This window comes from Mytilus galloprovincialis, chromosome 10 (assembly GCF_965363235.1).
Source record: "Mytilus galloprovincialis chromosome 10, xbMytGall1.hap1.1, whole genome shotgun sequence".
Classification (NCBI taxonomy): Eukaryota; Metazoa; Mollusca; class Bivalvia; order Mytilida; family Mytilidae; genus Mytilus; species Mytilus galloprovincialis.
In genome coordinates, this window is record NC_134847.1 from 10030508 (window position 1) to 10051362 (window position 20855).

The 20855-nt window shown below is 33.2% G+C and overlaps 1 protein-coding gene across 1 annotated transcript; it reads right to left on the reverse strand.

The window, feature by feature from the left end:
* Positions 1–2249: 2249 nt before the first annotated feature.
* On the reverse strand, positions 2250–4643 carry LOC143049798 (uncharacterized). The gene has a single exon (XM_076223535.1). The coding sequence runs from the start codon at positions 4287–4289 to the stop codon at positions 2616–2618; it is 1674 nt and encodes a 557-aa protein (XP_076079650.1). The 5' UTR covers positions 4290–4643; the 3' UTR covers positions 2250–2615.
* Positions 4644–20855: the final 16212 nt, after the last annotated feature.

Consider the following 20855-nt stretch of genomic DNA (forward strand, 5'->3'; position numbering starts at 1 on the left):
TTATTAAAATCAAACTTAGTTTAATTTTGGACCCTTTGGTATTTAATGCAGACCAATTAGAAAACGGGACTAAAAATTAAGAATCTACATACACAGTTAGATTTGGCATATCAAAGAACCCCAATTATTCAATTTTTGATGAAATCAAACAAAGTTTAAATTTGGACCCCGATTTGGACCAACTTGAAAACTGGGCCAATAATCAAAAATCTAAGTACATTTTTAGATTCAGCATATCAAAGAACCCCAAGGATTCAATTTTTGTTAAAATCAAACTAAGTTTAATTTTGGACCCTTTGGACCTTAATGTAGACCAATTGGAAAACGGGACCAAAAATTAAGAATCTACATACACAGTTAGATCCGGCATATCAAAGAACCCCAATTATTCAATTTTTGATGAAATCAAACAAAGTTCAATTTTGGACCCTTTGGGCCCCTTATTCCTAAAAACCTGTTGGGACCAAAACTCCCAAAATCAAACCCAACCTTCCTTTTATGGTCATAAACCTTGTGTTTAAATTTCAAAGATTTCTATTTACTTATACTAAAGTTATGGTGCGAAAACCAAGAATAATGCTTACTTGGGGCCCCTTTTTGGCCCCTAATTCCTAAACTGTTCAGACCTCAACTCCCAAAATCAATCCCAACCTTCCTTTTGTGGTCATAAACCTTATGTTTAAATTTCATTGATTTCTATTTACTTATACTAAAGTTATTGTGCAAAAACCAAGAATAATGCTTATTTGGGCCCTTTTTTGGCCCCTAATTCCTTTACTGTTTGAACTAAAACTCCCAAAATCAATCCCAACCTTCCCTTTGTGGTCATAAACCTTGTGTCAAAATTTCATAGATTTCTATTTACTTAAACTAAAGTTATAGTGCGAAAACCAAGAAAATGCTTATTTGGGCCCTTTTTGGCCCCTAATTCCTAAAATTTTGGGACCAAAACTCCCAAAATCAATCCCAACCTTCCTTTTGTGGTTATAAACCTTGTGTTAAAATTTCATAGATTTCTATTCACTTTTACTAAAGTTAGAGTGCGAAAACTAAAAGTATTCGGACGACGACGACGACGACGACGCAGGACGACGACGCCAACGTGATAGCAATATACGACGAACAATTAAAATTTTTGCGGTCGTATAAAAACAAAAGAAGGGGATATGATTGAAACCTTCAAAACATTGTGTACGATACATGTACCATGATCGACAATGCTGTTAGGTGGGTTATATTTATATTTGATTTATTTTTAAATTATTAACCTGTTAGTTTTGTTATATGTATGTGCGGTCCTTTTCAAGTAATAATGTTATAAGTCTTGAAAAGGACGGTTTAAAAATATAATCAAACTAGTAAGTGACATACAGTTGGAAAACAACTTGCCGTACTGTAAATATGTGAACAGCAACACGATGGGAGGAGGGCGATTGACCTCGAAATGTTCTGGTACGAATTGCACCCTTTTTGGCGTATAATACAAAATTTTATATTTATTTGCTGCTTTTTTGTATGAAAAGGTAAAGCTTTTTATATCAGTAAATCGTTTCAGAAGCGATACCCTGACCAAACCCCAGATTTCACACCGTATCGGTAAAAGGGTCTTCACAATCTGTATTATTGAATACAGAACTTGCTTCAAATATAGCTTCTATGTCTTCTTCTGTTTTAATACCATGTCATAGAATACCACATAAAAACGGTTTATTGACTAAATGTGTATTTCAAAGTCCTCTTTTAAAGTGTCAAGGATGTACTTAGGTGAGGTTTTGAAATTTGTGTCAAATGTTCGGACTCCTTGGTGTTTTTCCATACAATACAATGTAACATATTTTGCCCCATAACACCCATTTATTTTTTCATATAAGACGACATAGCTCATGAAAGGTCATTTACCAAAATTTTAGAAGATTCTTAAATTTTTTTCTTTTGTTTTGAGACCCAAATAATACCAATGCAAATATAAGGTAAAAGTCCGAGTCAGCCTTTTCCCGCCATATTTCAAATCTCAAATATCTCGAAAAGGAGGTCCATGACCTATCAATATTTTTAGCTTATCTTTATCCTTTATTGATGCTCTACCAGCTTAAAGTATCATTTTTAATTTCTTAATTTCTTAATTTCTACCTAACCTCACCTAAGTACATCCTTAATTATCAAAACTATTTATCTCATTGATCATTAACTGTATCAAACTAACTAAAGGACAATAACAAAATAATGATGAAAATATTATTAAGGTTTTTTTAATGTGATAATAGAAACATAATTTTTGTTTTCAAATTTTGTACAAATTATAACCATTTTGCAGCAAAATTATTTACATGTTATAACATGATGTATGAGGTACTTTTGTACATCTATAACTTGTATTTTTGCATTGTACAAATTATAACATGTACAAATTTTGTGTATATGTTATAATCTGCACAAAATCACAACTTGTACACGACATATATACAAATTAAGTATTTCGTTATCTCGTAAGTACTACACTAAAATCTTGTGGCTAGTATGTACACAAAAATAATAATAAGGTAAACAAATCCAATGACTTTTTTTCATATCAACTCATTACATGCGTGTTTCATCATTTCAACAGATAATTTGGTTCAACAATGTGTAGATTTTTTATGTCTTTGTTCATGAGTTTTCAAGTATTTCGTTGTTCTGAAGCCTTTATGACAAACAGTACACTTGTATGGCTTTTCTCCAGTATGTGTAAAAATGTGTGCTTCTAATGTTGGTCTAGTCACGAAAGCTTCATCACATAGATGACACTTGTGCCGTTTATTTCGATGATCACCAGAATGAGCTCTTTCGTGTGTTCGTAAGCCACCTCTGGAAATGAACTCCTTTTGACAAAAAGAACAAAAGTATGACTTCCTGTTTTCCTCGTGAGTTTTCATGTGAAGATACAAACATTTGGATGACTTGAGACCTTTACCACATATTGAACAGATATATGGGTTGTGTCCATTGTGGACGATTACATGGGTTTCCAAGACACTCGCCTTGGTAAATTCCTTATTGCAAACTTTGCAGATATGTCGCTCTTTGTAATGGGTCTTCTCGTGTTTAAGCATAATTCCCTTTCTACCGAAATCTTTGCCACAAACTGAACACTTATAAGGCTTGGCTCCTTCGTGTATAACCTCCATATGGATTTTCAAGGCCGTTCTCAAAGTGAACGATTTGTCACACACTGTACAGGAATAGTTAGGTCTATCGCCGTTGTGGATACGTTGGTGCATGTTTAAGTCCGCTCTACATTTGAATGCTTTCTTACATAGTGAACACGAGAAAGGTCTTTCATCGGAATGTGTTCTCATGACGTGAGTTGTTAAAGCATGTCTAGCTGTAAAAACTTTCTTACAAGTTGAACATGTATATGTTTTCGAATCTCCACTATGTACTCTTTCGTGTTCTCTTAAACTACAAGACTTTTTATATCTTTTCCCACAAAGAGTACATACAAAAGGCTTTTCATCCCCATACATGCTTAGGTGTTTTTGTAAATACATAATTTGTTTGACGCCTTTATGTATCACGGTTCCAAAGGCAGGTTTATGAACATGAATTTGTTCGTGTCGTCTTAGATGGCTCTTGTCGATAAAGTCGGCTCCACATACAGAACAACTAAATGGCTTTTCGCCACTATGTATTTTTTTGTGGCTCATCAATGTATATCTACTCTTAAAAAGCTTACTGCAAATATCACACGAATGTTTTTTTAAATCTGTATGTGTAGCTTTATGCGTTATGTAACAAGACTTGCGGAGGAATTCTTTTTTACAAATAGAGCACTGATAGAATTTCTCTCCCGTATGTATTCGTCGATGTTCGATCATATCCGTTGATGCAGCGAATGTTTTATTGCACACGGGACAAGTTTGACTTTTCTCACCAGTATGTATTAATTGATGACGGACCATATCCGCTTTATTTAGAAATTGTTTAAAACATACCTGGCAGGTATGCGGTTTTATACCCATGTGTATTTTTTCATGCTGTCTTAAATGTGATGGGGTCTGACATTTAATATCACAAATAGAACATCTATTTCTCTTCTGAGTTTTTGATGTTTTGTGTAGGCTTACATTTTTCCTAGCGATTTGTCCGTCGGTCAAATTACCTTCCTTTTTATTTGAAATTCCTCCGTCGGTTAAATTACTTTTCATTTTTTGCGAGACTTCTTCGTCTGTTAAATTACTTTCATTTTTACTGGAGACTTCTCCGTCGGCTTCCTTGTTTTCATCTCTCTTTGACATTATGTCCTCTTCCATTTCGTCTCTTTCGTCCGCTGTTATATCTCTTCGTTCGTCATTCCTTTACACTGACTTGATATTTAAATTGCCTTTCTCTGTTTTTCTTCCTTCGTTATTGATCGTTTTTATTTCTCCAATATTTTCAAATGTGTTCTTATCGCTTTTTTATTTCATGAAATATTTTCCCTCTCAATTTCAGCATTCTTTTCCATCACTATTTCTTCTTTTATATATCTCCGGATCTATGATATCCTTGTCTCAAATGTAATTTTGTTCACAACTACGTATACTTGACTATAGTAATATCTGCTATACTATTTGACTGTTCTTGTGCTGTATTCTTCTTTCAATTCATTGCATGATCATGATACTCAACCTGTCAATTTATTGAAATAATATTATAAAAAAAAATATATTTTAGCATGTTGTTGTATAGAAAATTATTGTTTGTCGTTTGTTTGTCGTCAGTGTTTCGAGGCAAAATTTTATTCCTACTATATTGAAGATAAATTAACGGGAAAGGGGAGGCAACTGCCTTAGTCTGGCCTGTCCCCTCTTTCCCGCTTAACACTATCCTACTCAGCATATAATTGCCTTCCATTTTCATTGACTCTTGTTGTCCAAAATTGTACTGATGTCTGGTAGTCTTAAGATTTTTGGGGCTTTCTATAGGAAAGGTGGGAGTCGGAGCACATTCCTTTTATAAACATGAAAATTTTCGAACTGGGCGGCAAGTTTGTGTCTCGAAATCGTATTGTGTCAAAGATTAAATCTATTCGTTCATTGTGACCATGTTTATTTGTTTTTTGTTAATATTTCTTTTTGATCGAGTTAGGCCATTTCAATTGAAATTTTATAGTGTTGTATGTTATACTACTCTTCCATATGGCGCCTGTTAAGACCCGCTGCAATTGTCACTTTTTGCAATTGTCCTTTGTCAGGAACCAGTTGTTTAGTGCGTTTGTCGTTTGTTAATGTGGTTCATAAGTGTTTTTCGTTTCGTGTTTTTTCTTATAAATAAGACCTTCGGTTTTCCGGTTTTAATTGTCACTGGTCATTTTAGGACCCTTTATAGCTTGTTGTTGCATTTTTTGCAAAGTCTCTCTTCACGAGGAATTTTAAAATGACTTTCAAGTTCCTTTTTTAATTAATAATGATTGGTCACTAATTCTAAGTTTTGTAATTAATTTTCTAAATTCAAAGTTTGAGTTAGAGAAGTAAGGTTTGATCAATAGATTTGGCTCAAGTCCTTTATAAAAAATTAATTTAATTTTGTCATTAATAGATGTCAACTTATCCATAAACAGGTTGTTGTAGTATGAGTTTATTTGGGGTTTAATATAGCTTTTAATATTTTTTAATTGTTTTAAATTATCACAGGTTTTTAGTCTATCTATATATATATTGAAAAATGTATCTGATTCAGGTTTCATATGTTGTGATCACTTTTCTGTTTTAATCATTTTTTAGGGGGCCTCCTTCTCTATTCTGTATATATATATACAAAGCAAAATTCTATCCAGATGAAAAAATGTTACAGAAGTTGTGATTTTTTTATCTGGAGGAAAATATTTCACTGTTATATATTATCCGTTGCCATGAAATTCTATATGGGAAGTTAAAATATTGAATAGTTAATAAAGAAAACCTAATCTTTGCAAATACTATGTACTAATAACAGTGTATTTGAATATAAGCTAAATTAGTAAATAAAAAAACAAATTAATGTATATGGTCATTTTTATAAATTTTCTGTTTACAATACTTTGAATTTTTCGAAATACTAAGGATTTTCTTACCCCAGGAGTAGATTACCTTAGCCGTATTTGGCACAACTTTTTGGAATTTTGGATCCTCAATGCTCTTCAACTTTGTATTTATTTGGCATTTTTACTATTTTGATCTGAGCGTCACTGATGAGTCTTATGTAGACGAAACGCGCGTCTGGCGTATAAAATTAGAATCCTGGTACTTTTGATAACTAATTATAATGGAAAATAATTTCTCAGTACTGCAATTGAAAAAAATCAGTATCCTGATTTATTTGAGTAAATATCATTCTTTTAAAAGACATGAAACATATGAAACAAATCCAGGAGTAATTTCACATATAAAATAAGGTAAGTGAAATACAGGTAAAAGTGAGTTAAAATTGTTTTCCGATTTCAGTACAAATTAAAAAAAAAATAAACGTAGAAATGTAGTTTTTTTTTAAATCATGTTTAAGTCATCTTTTTATATAGATAAGTCTAAAAAATAAGAATAAAGGAAAATTTTCACTATGAATTTATAAAAAAGATTCCGGAATATAATATCTGTAAAATATAAATATCTTATAATTACCTCCCTTTGCTTGATGAATTATGCAAATATTATATGTTCTACCTTGGTGAAACATTTATAATTAAGGTAAGGTATTATTGATTGCGAGTATATACCTTACATAATAGATAATGGGACTCCATTTCACAAGGTTCTGTGAAATGTAGAACGGAAAATATATTCGGGTAAATACCATCTGCATAAGACAGATAGAATTTCACTCCTCTAGATAAAATCTACCTGTGAAATACCATGCCTGGAAAAAAAATACTGTGACAAATTATCCCCAGGATAAAATATCACAGAGGAAGAAACGAACTGTTACATATACCCTATGAAGACCCTCATACCCATAATTTAACCTGCCAGCTAGTAAACAAACATCATAACACATCTACATATGATAAGCAAATTAATATTAACCAGATGCTCCGCAGGGCGTAGCTTTATACGACCGCAGAGGTTGAACCCTGAACGGTTGGGGCAAGTATGGACACAACATTCAAGCTGGATTCAGCTCTAAATTTGGATTGTGATTAAATAGTTGACACAGCATAGGTTTCTGACACAGAATGAATGTGTTCTAATGAACTTAAATTTTTTGTTTTCTCTTAAAGCAATTCACTATGCTGTTGAATATTAATCCTCTCAAAAAAATGTTTGAAGAAATTTTCTTTTTTATTTATGAAATTTCAAATGAGAAAAATTGAACCCAATTTTTTTAATCACATCCCTCTTTCCCTTATTCCAAAACTAATCTCAATTAAAATTTCTAATGGAGTTTGCAACAATAACTACTCATTTAAATACATCATAAAATATTAAGATGTAAAAAAACTGCTTGTTATCACTGAATGGTAAAGATTATTTTAATTTATCAGTTGGTAGTAAAAAGTGAATATACATTGTACATATTGTATATAACAAAGATTTAAGTTGATTCTGGACAAAGAAAGATAACTCCAATTAAAAAAAAAATCTTGCTATTGCACAATATTTTGCAATTAGATATTTCTTGCTTACTATTCTGGACAAAGAAAGATAACTCTAATTAAAAAAAAATTTGCTATTTCACAATATTGTGCAATTAGATATTTCTTGCCAATGCGCAATACTGTGCAATTGAAAAGACTTGCTATTGCACAATACTTAATATAATAATTTTAGATCCTGATTTGGACCAGCCCATAATAAAAAATTTAAGTACATTTTTGGATTCAGCATATCAAAGAACCCCAAGATTTCAATTTTTGTTAAAATCAGACTAAGTTTAATTTTGGACCCTTTGGACTTTAGTGTAGACCAATTTGAAAACAGGACCAAAAATGAAGAATCTACATACACAGTTAGATTTGGTATATCAAAGAACCCCATTTATTCAATTTTTGATGAAATCAAACAAAGTTTAATTTTGGACCCCGATTTGGACCAACTTGAAAACTGGGCCAATAATCAAGAATCTAAGTACATTTTTAGATTCAGCATATCAAAGAACCTAACTGATTCATTTTTTGTCAAAATCAAACTAAGTTTAATTTTGGACCCTTTGGACCTTAATGTAGACCAATTTGAAAACGGGCCCAAAATTAAGAATCTACATACACAGTCATGACAGTTAGATTCGGCATATCAAAGAACCCCAATTATTCAATTTTGATGAAATCAAACAAAAAAAAAGTTTAATTTTGGACCCTTTGGGCCCCTTATTCTGTTGGGACCAAAACTCCCAAAATCAATACCAACCTTCCTTTTATGGTCATAAACCTTGTGTTTAAATTTCATAGATTTCTATTCACTTTTACTAAAGTTAGAGTGCGAAAACTAAAAGTATTCGGACGACGACGACGACGATGACGACGATGACGACGACGACGACGACGCAGACGACGACGCCAACGTGATAGCAATATACGACGAAATTTTTTTCAAATTTTGCGGTCGTATAAAAAAGCAATGCAGATTTTATATTCTATTTAAAACAAATAAAAAATAAAATAAAAATACTTGCCTTACACCGAGACTTCTATAATAGTAGTCTCAGCCTTACATTAGAGTAAATCCGCGTATGTAGTTCCTTTGAACAGCAATAAATATATCGCAATGAACTGTTAAAATGTTAATCTCTAATACTGAGCCATTATTACGTTGGACAAGTTGGATAGTGTATAGAACGTACACTGAGATATTACACAAATATAAACTTGGCCAATAGAAGGGGGTCTGAACGGGGTTTACAGAATAGAGAATAATGGGACAAGATTACAGAATAAATGGGCCAACCTTTGAAATAGTTAAAGAAGAGAGAAAGAAAGAAAAACCGTATACATAACTTACATATTAATTTTTATTAGCACATATATACATTTTCCCAAACTTGTGATTTTCAACAAAGCAAACGGACATATACCATGACTACGCCGTCGCCTCAAATTTGAATACAAAGAATATGATATATATAGATCCATAGATGAGATGTAAATATATCTATGATAGATCTGAATGTGTATACAGTAACCTTACCTTACCTCTGTATCTTTAACCCCCTTTGTAGAGGAACCACACGCTAGTATGTATAACTTGTGATCTTTTCTATATACAGTGATGCCTCCACTAAATATGTTGCAGTGCTGAGACTATTTACACAGTGAAGTTTTACCCACACACAATATTATATTAAAAATCCGTTGTCATATATTTACAATGTTTCTGTGCTGATTAAAAGTCAAGTCACGTACTTTAAAATTCCTCTCTTTCTTTATACATGTTATATATACTGGTATCACATTTGTACCCCTAACAGATAGATGTATTCTTTAAAAGTTAATTAGTATCACTCTTTAAAAATATCAGTAGCATTATTCCATACTGTAATTGCGGTAAAAACAGTAAAAAGATAAAAGAATGAATGAGTGCCTCTTCCTCATGAAATAAAAGCTGTATTATAAAGTATTATTCATTTCTTCTAAAAGGTCCTTTGTGTTGTATACTAACTTGAATTTTCATGTATTGCTTAAAATTCTGTTAGCTATAGATTATCTACAATATTTTCACTATAAGATCGCACACTTTAATAAAATGTCACCACTAGCATAACTATTGTAAATTGTAAATATCTAGGTATGTATTTCACTGTTTCGGTGCTTCAGGTACAGTCTACTATGATCAGAATGAATTACACACGAAAGCTTTAAAATCATATGTTGAGAAAATGGGTATTGCATCTATGATTATATCTAATCCGAGCTTAATATTCTTGTCTTTTTTTTTTATCTTAATATTATATTAAATTTAATATTAAGCCTATTCTTCTTTATGGAAGTGAAATTTGGAGCTAATATAATCCCTAATTTGTAACAAAATTAAGATCTGGAAACCAGGTTAAATAAGATAAAATTATTCGAATTTAACTTGTAATAAGCTACAGTAAATTTTAAAAACTTGTCTTATCTGAACTTGGTCGCTTCTCACTGCATACATTGGCATACTTTGACTCAAATTAAATTTATTTTGAAGTATTCAATTGGCTTTGACCATAATTTCTTTATTACGACATGGCTCACTCCAACAAGAAAAAAATATTCCTCGGTAAAAGAGGGGCGAAAGATACCAAAGGGACAGTCAAACTCATAAATCTAAAACAAACTGACAACGTCATGGCTAAAAATGAAAAAGACAAACAGACAAACAATAGTACAGATGACACAACATTGAAAACTAAAGAATAAACAACACGAACCCCACCAAAAACTAGGGGTGATCTCAGGTGCTCCGGAAGGGTAAGCAGATGTAACACTAGATAATTTGACAAACTTTTATTACATGATTTCATAATGTATGTTGGAGACAATGTTCGTATAGTGGTGTCGACCCAGCACCCCACCCAAACACACACACACCCTTGTTATACAGTTTATATATCCAAACACACCGCTGACCTCAGCAATGTGTGTTGTGTTCTAATGTTTCTTAACACAATGTATTTGTCATTTGTAAGCTCACGATGTTTTGTAGAATTATGGTTCCACTGTTATATCTTGACTGACATATCCTTATAAATTGCTGACGCATATAATGATGATACAAGAACTTTGTTACATTAATACGAACAAATGATGGGAATACTACTACCATCACGAAAGTATATATTGTAAAGAGAAATGTATAACAATTTGGAAGGATCGACTTAATTAGCATGAAGTCCGAAGCCAAGGGAGACTCCACACATATATGTAAAAATGTTAGACTTATTATATAGCAAAATTATCTCCCCTTGACTACTGACCCTTTCCTCATGCATTTGAACTATTATTTTATGTTTTTTTAATCACTCTGTAATGTTTATGTCATGTTGTTATCAATGTTATGCTCTTAATGGGCCCTTTAATGACTTTAATTTGGAAAATAAAAATATTGCATTGTATTGTATTGTAAATATTATAAGCAATTTTGAGCTGAGGAGATCGCCAAGTTAAAAAATTCTACGTTGTAATGATTTTTCACCATTTTCAGATTGAAATAGGACGATATCAGGGTACTCCTCCACCCATTAGCTTTATATGTCAGCAGTGTATCTCGGGTAATATCGAAGATGAAGTTCACTTTCCCTTTCATTGCACAAAACTGTCCAAGGCAGACCGCTCTTATATCACATTATTACGAAATCATGGCCTTATTTCTGATGCTAAACTTAATTTTCCAAGAGAGATAAAGAGAAATTACTGTAGCTGCTGTCTTGTGAGTACTCAGTACTGAATAAACTATAATTAAGTAACATCTGTCCAAAGTCTGGAGCCTGTAATTCAGTGGTTGTTATTTGTTTATATGTTACATATTTGTTTTTCGTTCATTTTTTTTACATAACTAAGGCCGTTAGTTTTCTCGTTTGAATTGTTTTACATTGTCTTATCGGAGCCAATTATAGCTGACTAGTCTATGCGGTATGGACTTTGCTCTTTTTTGAAGGCCGTACGGTGACCTATAGTTATTGACAAGAGGAAGATTTCTGTTGTAGCTATAACAACACTGTGTTTATCTATCTATAAGCATCGTTCCTTGTTGTCTCCATCGGATGAACAAACTATATAAATATATATATATATAATGACTGAATAAATAGTCAACGATCAATCTTACAGGGCGATGGATCATGTAATATGATTCTGTACACTACAAAATATAATATATAACAAGTCAAAAAGGGTACAACATCACCATTAAATATTTATTAAATATACAAATATTAGATATTTCGGATAACAGATATAGCACGATGTCAAATGAATCATGTCAATATATTCAAACTGAGATACTTTTTCTAAATCTTGAATTTATACAATTTAAGCGAACACCACAGACGCTGATACAATTTTAAAATTTCCAAACACGGCGCAAAGATTACAAAGATATGCCAAATGAAAATAGTTATTTTCGTTGTGAACTGGCACAACTCTAGATTTCCAAAGGTTGTGACAGTTGAGATGTTATAACTGCATTGAGGGCAGTCCTCAAACAAAAAGATCAAAAATGTCCTAACCGATCCAGGATGGTATAAATTAGACAACGGTAGGGCAATAACAACAGAAACTACATATTTAAGCCTCCCAAACGAATAGCAGTCTAATAATGATTGAAAAAATAAGTTTTATATAATGAGGTAAAATAATTGAACGTGGCAACGTACTTGTACATCATCACGAATCAATGGAAACCTGTAATTTAAACTGTTATTTTTTAAAATAATTTCGAACTGTATAAGCCAGTACTAAATCCGGCGTTGTTTGAAACAGGAAAATGAAGGACTCGTTCTATGTTTTTTCATTTATGCCCTCTGGTGAAACTGTCCGTAACTTTCTTATCCAAAATCTTTCCCGAGCGACTCTGTCGACCTTCGACCAACCCTCGTTGTGGTCTATGATTGTGGTGGTAAGGTTTTTGAGATCAGCTTGTGTGTGTCCAGGTGATCTCAAATGACGACTTACGGGTAGGTCGGGCTTGCAAGTGTACTAGTCACTTCGATGACCATTCATGCGTTTGTTAAATGGCTGCTCTGTCTCGCCAACATACTGCATGCCACATCGACACTGAAGGAGGTATACAACATTCTGGGTTTTGCAAGTTACATTGCAATATATAGTGTACACAGACCCAGTCGAGTGGCAAGTGAATGTTTGAGTATTCAGTATTTGTTGACAAGTCAGGCAACGTCTGTTACCACATGACTTGCACCATCCTGCAATTGAACAGCTTTTATTTGAGGAGACGTCAGCTCTAACAAATAAGTCTTTCAGACTTGCTGGTCTCCGAAAAGCTAAGACAGGAGGATTGGGAAAGATCTTGGATAATTTAGGGTGTTTGGCAATAGTTTGCCAATTGGCACGGATCAAACGTGAAAGGTTATTAAAGGCTGGATTGTATGTAAGAACAAACGGGACTATTTTGCTGCGCTTCTTCTGTTTGTACTGCATGTATCAGGTCATTGCGGTTGTTATTGTTAGCGCGCGCAAACCCCTTATCTATGTCTAATTTCTTATAACCTCGTTTTGTCAAAAATCCGCGAAGTTCCTGTAACTGTTTCGTGACAGCCTCCTCAGAGGAGCAAATCCGCTTGACTCTAAGAACTTGACTGTACGGGATACTTTTTGTACAGTGTTTGGGGAAACAGCTTTGGGGAGAAAGGTATTAATGTTTACCTGTTGGTTTACAATAGAGGTCTGTTGATATGACACCGTCCTTTATAGATGTGATTGTGTCTAAGAAAGATATCTTAGAGTCGGAAATTTCATACGTAAATTTAATTGAATGGTGGGCGTTGTTTGCATGTCTGATGAAATCATCCAGTTTTTGTTGAGATTCAATCCATTTCATGTCAACATCATCAATGAAACGGAACCAAGACAAAGGTTTGGATAAAGATGCTGCAATAGTTAGTTTTTCTAATTTGCCCATGAAAATATTGGCGTAAGACGGTGCCATTTTCGTCCCCATCGCTGTCCCGTTAATTTGAAGGTAATGATCACCATTAAAGGTGAAATTGTTGCATTTCAGGACCAGAGTAAGTAGCTGGACTAAACATTCAGTAGGTGGTTCTAAAATGTTGCGCGAGTCCCATATTTCCCGACAAGATTGTATGCCGTCATCATGAGGTGTGTTGGTATACAATGATGTGACATCTAAAGTGACAAGGAGGGTTTCCGGAGGAAGAGGGTTCATGGATTCCATTTTACGAAGATAATCTGTAGTGTCTTGAATGTGGGAAGGAAGATTTTCTACATGAGATCTTAAATGAAAATCGACGAATTCCGAGATTTTCTCAGTCGGATGGCCGTTTGCGGATACAATGGGTCTACCAGGGTTGTTAACCTTGTGTATTTTGGGAAGAAGATACAATCGACCAGGCTTGGCATTCTCTGGCTTTAAATAACCAATTGTATCCTCATCTATGTGACCGTCATTGTACATGGTTTGTAACGCTGTGATAATTTTGGAGCTAAACTCGGAAGTAGGGTCATAGTCTAGCTTCTTATAAAATCTCTCATCAGAGAGCTGACGCACTGCTTCCGCGATGTAGTTAGCTTTGTCCATTATCACAACGGCACTGCCCTTGTCTGCTGGTTTTATCACAATATCATCTCGGTTTCTCAGCGATTGTATGTTTTTTTTTCTCGTCAGGAGAGGTGTTGTAAAATGACGAGTACTTGTTGCTAGCTAGATGAACAACATCCGATTTGATTTGTCGATGATATATATATATACCTAATAAATCTTAAATGATATTTGTGCTGATGTAAAAAGGAGGTACTTGCTGGACACAGAAATAATATTTTTAAAGCGGGTAAAAATTAAAGAGTATACTTTGATGTATATTTTTTCATTAATTCTGTTTTCATATATCTATTATCATATAGATAGATTGTTTATGCTTTTATGGTTTTGTTTGTTAAATGTATTTTGTGTATGTTTATATTATTTGTCACAAACTTACTGTTCATAGTTTATATGACAATAAATATTTGATTGATTGATTTGATATGATAAATGTAACATTATAATATACTTTACAATGTCTCATGTTTGTTGCTGATATTGTCATATCTAATAATAATTGTTAAATGTAAATGCCCCCTGTGATACCCGGATTAAAATATTAAATAATTTGATTTGATTTTATCTTTTTGTACGACTTTGCCCCCCGCAGAGCTATAGAAAAACAGTACATTAACGGGTGTTACACGGACTCTTTTTAGACGATACACGGACTCTTTTTAGTTGTTACACGGACACTTTTTATGAATAGAATCACTCGTGCATGATCAGTGAGTTCATAGGCACTTTAACTTTTAATTAGATTTGAACTTTTTGGTTCACCGACTTATTTCCTGTCTTTTTATTGAACAAAATATTTACGTTAGCATCAATATCTTTGTTTCAAACATTTCCAGTTAAATACTATTCATATCAGTACACTTACGGATTAGACATTAAACTTCAATAGTGGGGGGGGGGGGGGGGGGTTATGGTTTTCTCCTAACATAGATATTATGATCCCAAATTTTATGAGAAACAAATTATTATGGTAAAGCAGATGACAAATTAATGTTTTGCATGATTCCTGATTTTCCGAATACCGTTAATAGTGCTCATTGGCGGATCCGGGGGGGGGGGGGGGGGGATACCCCCTTTTTTTAGCCGATCAATGCATTTGAATGGGGACATATAGTTGGAACCCCCCCTTTTATCCTGGGTTGGGACCCTTCCCGCTTTGTCCTGGCTTGGACCCCCTTTTAAAATGGCTTGATCCGCCCCTGGTGCTAATTTAAACCAACACATTTGGGTGATGGCGTTGAAAAGTAAATAGTTAATATACTAAAAAAAGAACATACTTCCCCCTTTATGAAGCAAAATATTCGGTCAATAAATGTTTTCTTCCAATATATGGACATGAATAGTATTTTGGACAATGCTTGAAGTAAAGAAAGGATGATACTGACGTGTATATTTCAATAAAAATAAGACAGGAAATAAGTAAATAAAAATCAAATCTAATATCAAAAGATAAAATCCCTATCAACTCACCAATGCACGATTGATCCTATAAACAAAAAGTGTTCATGTAATACACGTCCAAATAAGCAGCAAATCTAGAAGAAAATCATTCAACTTATGTCATCAATTTTGGGCGGTAAGCTGCGATTGGATCATATAGTAACACGTGTTTAATCCCGATCAACACTTGCAGATCTAGAGACGAGCATGAATTTATAAAAAAATCAAAGTATATGGCTGAATATAGACAAAATCCATTTTTTTCATAAACATTTAATTCACTTTTATCGAATTTATATCAGTGGTGGATCCAGGTCTAAATCCAGGACAAAACAGGGAGGGGGGAGGGGTCCAACTTTATGTCCCCATTTAAATGCATTGATCGTCAAAAAAAGGGTTGTTCCAACCCCCGGGACTCCCACCACTGCATATTAAATTCATGTATTTGGCAACAAACGCGCGATTTCCACGAATTTTTTTAAGGGGGGAATGGGGGGATGGAATGGCACATCCTGCATTTTTTCATCAAAAATAAAGATCACAGCCTGTTTATTTTAAAATGAATTAGCCCCTCTCCCCCCCCCCTTTTTCCCCGCTTTCCGTTTTATTCATAAAAATCAAACGTTATCTTACTTACCACTAAAATATTTCTTTAATATATTACTTTTTTACGAAGTTGCATTTTAAAAAGTCTTAAATGTGTAAAACATTTATCTTTTACTTGAAATGGTTCTTTTTTCTTTTTTTTTTATCAAATTATTAAATTCCTGGGTTTTTTTTATTTTTTAATGAAAAAAAATCTCGGTTGAAGGGAAATGAAAAACAAATGTGTTTATGCTATAACTTACATTTACTGCTTTATGGCTGTCTACGTTTCTCAAATGTTTAGTCTTGCTAAAAGTATTATTACTTTGTTGAAACGTCGTACAAGTCAGATAAAAAACAAAAGTAACAAAAGAAACAGGCCGGTTACAACCAGCCGAATAGTTTTTCTGCACTTGTAGTCAGGTCAAGGTCCTCGGCTATCGCCTCGGACCTTGACCTGACTACTCGTGCAGAAAAACTATCCGGCAACGGTTGTTACCGGCCTGTTTCTTTGTTACCTTTGTATTTTATCTAATACATAATCTCATCGGCAGTCTTGACATTTTGGATTAAAATTCTCTACCTTTAAAAGTTGATAAACACTAGCTTTCTTTAACCTAAATAATGAGGTTCAAAGTTCACGTACGCCTCTGGAATTTAGAGTGGCAGTGACATAAAGTTTGAAAACAAAATTGTATACATTTTTAATTATATATTTATTTGTATAATTATGTTAAATCTTGTTATTTTCAGCAGCTACTTTATATAGTTGTATTTTAGAAATAAGAACATGTTCACCCATTCTCGTCCAAGGGAAATTACATCTATATTTTTCATATTATTTAAGGTGGCTCGGATGGGTTCCGCCAACTTGAAGAAGCAGATAACTTTGGTATAGATATTTGATGAAATTTGCCAAGTTTGAGAGTTCTATATAATCTATGTCAAATAATTTTGATATAAATATAGAAAATTGTGTGTTTAATCATAATTACAGCTGTAATTTCTCAAAAACACATTGTTTGAGTTTGATTAGATTTTTTTTCAATTTTGCCAAATAAGGGGAGGTAACTCATGAAGTAATTTTCATAATAGAAAGTGTTTAAGAATTTACCTATTTTGATATGTAGCAAGAAAACAAGTTCGGTAATCTCATTTTTTCTCTTTTTTATCTTAAAGCATGTTATAAGAGCAATCTTCTCACATTTTATCTTAAAGTTCTGAAAGAACGTTTTCTTTTTATCGTACACAATTTGATTTTCCATGCATAATCTATACAAAATCTGACAATTTTGCACAACCTGTAGTTTGAAAAAAAGTCCGGTGACCCATACTTTTTAATATATATTTTTGAAAAAAGCATGATAAAAACTTCATTTTGACAAGTTGTAAAAAAATTCTATTAATTTTAATGAAGACTCCCTAGCCACATTAAATGTATTTCCATTGGAAGGTCCTCATGCTTGTCATACAATTTTTATCTAAACTCGACCTCATTTCATGGATCAGTGAACAAGATTAAGTTTTTGTGGTCAAGTCAATATATCAGATACTACAAGCAATAGGTCTACTATATTTGGTGTATGGAATGATCGTAAGTTGTACATGTCCAACATGCAGGTGTCATCTGACTTTGACCTCAATTTAATGGTTCAGTTGTCAGTTAAGTTTTTGTGTTTTGGTCTTTTTTTTCCCTAATACTATATGCAATAGGTCAACTCTGGTGTATAGTATTCTATGATGAACATACCAGCAGGGCCGTAACTACATGGAGGCAAATGAGGCAAATGCCTCATGTTGGAAATTTGAAAAAAAAAAATTGAAACAAAAGCTTGTCTTCATATCAAATAGTTATCAAAAGTACCAGGATTATAAATTGTTTTCACGGCGAGTGTCTTGCAAGAAGCAAGTTCTCTTCACTCTCTGATGTCGCCCCTGCATGTTTTTTCGTGATCTATGTTTCTAATTTAATTTTAGTTTTCAGTGTTGATGGTCTATTGTTTGTAGTTAGGGAGCTACCATTTGATTTTTATGGGGGGGGGGGGGGGGGGGGGGGGCTAGGATGAAATTTGAAAAAAATAGGCAGGACAGGAGTTTTGAGTAAAAAAAAAAGGCAGGATGAGACACTTGCAAAAAAAAATAGTCAGGACGACAATTTAGGTAAAAAAAGTCAGGATAAACTAAAAAAAAAAGGCAGGACCGAACAGAGTGAAAAATAAAAAGGCAGGACAGAGATTACAGCTAAAAAAAAATGCAGGACAAAATTTTTCATCCTAGCCCCCCCATAAAAATCAAATGGTAGCTCCCTTATGTGTCTTATCTGTACCCGGGTTTGTCTTTTGTTCATTTATTGTCCTACTTTATGACTATAGTCTAAGTGTTGATTTTCTTTTGTAAATCTAGTAATTTTGTTTAAAACTTGAGTTTTCTTATACTGAAGGACCTTTTGTCTAATTGAAAAAAACTACATTCAGTGATATAGATACAATGGATAAGCGTTGATTCTTGAAAAAGAAACCATGAGCCCGCAGGGCGAATGGTTTGTTTTTCATGAATCAACGCTTATCCATTGTATCTATCACTTAAACTATTGTGATAATTCTTTTGAAAATTAACGCCTATTCTTAATTAGAAGGTATTGTAAGTGAGTAGAAATAACCATGTAATCGTGTCAAACGATCTATTACAATAAATTAGATATCACAATTAAATGGTTAAAAAAATACAAATATATTATAACACAACACGTCTGGCCTGAAAGATCTTCATATCGTCAGGCATCCGAATATTATCTGTTTTTACAAAATAAGACATATTCGTACTTATTTCTATTTGAATTGATCTTAATGGAAATGGCGAATGTGTCAAAGGGACAACAACCCGACAAAAAACATTATATATAGTGCATATAATAAGTATGTTTCCGAAATTTCTAGCAAAAAGCCTAATTCAAGACATATCACGATTTTCTAGCATAGGAATTTGCGAATTAAAATTTGTAAAATTATGTAGTAAAACAGATGAAATCATATAATATAAATTTATAAAACAAAAATGGACCAATATTATGCAATCCAGTTTTGTTTTGTTTGAAACATATGGAATAGCCAGCCATTATCCGATAAGAAACGACCAAACCGCTTTTTTTTACACAAATTATCTACAACAACATTCAAAACAAGAACAAAAACTGGAAATCTAGACTATTGGAACAACAAAGAGAATTCAGGGCTTCGAACCTAAACAGACAAGTCCTTAGCTTTAACTCATTTATCGTAACTACGAAACCTCGTGGCTACCAACTCATACTATACGATTACCTATTATGTATATATAAGGGTAGAAGCCATGTGTGTCCGTTGTACCGATGCATATCATATATTCATTTATATATATAAAATATACTTTTAAAAAGTAACCGATTGGTAGCCCAGAGGTTTCGTTGATATGTTAATGTCAGAAACACGTTACACAATTTATGGACGGGTTCGATTCCCAGTGAAGGCATATAGAAATTACAAAAAAAATAAAGGTAAGTTTTTAAAAATAATTCCATTAGTGAACAGAAATCAGGAAATTAGTCAATTCAAACTTAATGATATTAGGCACACAAAGGAAACAATAGAATATAATCTAATGAGTCCATTTCAGCGACGGATTTAGGAAGCGTTGATTCTAGAAAAAGAATCCACTGTAAATGAATAGGCTGACGTCACCACAATGGTTTAAATTGTAAGAATATTTGAAATTAGATCTACGATGACGGGTGAACGGTTGTGTGGTTTTTTGCAATGTTGCATGTCCACCGATGTCCAGACATTGTGCGAGAAAATATTTTAAGAAGATACGATGCTACTGGACACAGAAAAATTGGTCGTTTCTTCATGGAGAATTGAATTGAATATTAAAGAATACAAAACTGGCTCTCTTTTTTGTAGATAAAACTAGATAGCTGACATGGGTTAAATTAAAGTGAGACCACCAATCTCGCGGTATCAAATCATTTGAAAAAACAACGATGTATTGCCATATATGACCTTTTACATTGAAGCGCTTGCAATTAATTCGTGTTCAGACCCTTTAATACAAAATAAAGGAATATGGAGTAAACGTGCACGGGACTTAATCGCACACAAAGTCAATACATAGAAAAAATACAAATTATCTATGATCAGGGTTTTTATCCCTGTTCTTCATCTTGATAGTCGCTGGCCTGAGGGTCTTCAGCAATGAAAGAATCATTAATACCATAAAACAAAGTCAAGATGGTCCCTAATGTCGACTTCAGCGGTACTTAAAGTATAATACTGCACTGTCACTATATCTAAATTCAGTCATAAAAAAAATTCTCCAAAGTCTAAACACAATACAAGACAATAACAGACAGATCTGGTATTAAAATGATTATGAGAATTACGATTTTTGCTTTATCCTACATATCGGTTTTTTGATGTTGTCCCTTAAACCTAAAAGTTTTTATTTACAATGAATCTGTATATTTTGCTTTGAGACCAGAATATTGTCGAAAAAATAGCTAAAAATTAATTGCGTTTCAGAGTAAGAATGAGTCCGGGAAACGGTCAGAATGCACGATTTTGCGTCATTTTTTTCAGAGCTTCTGGGGGCCTAGAGCGG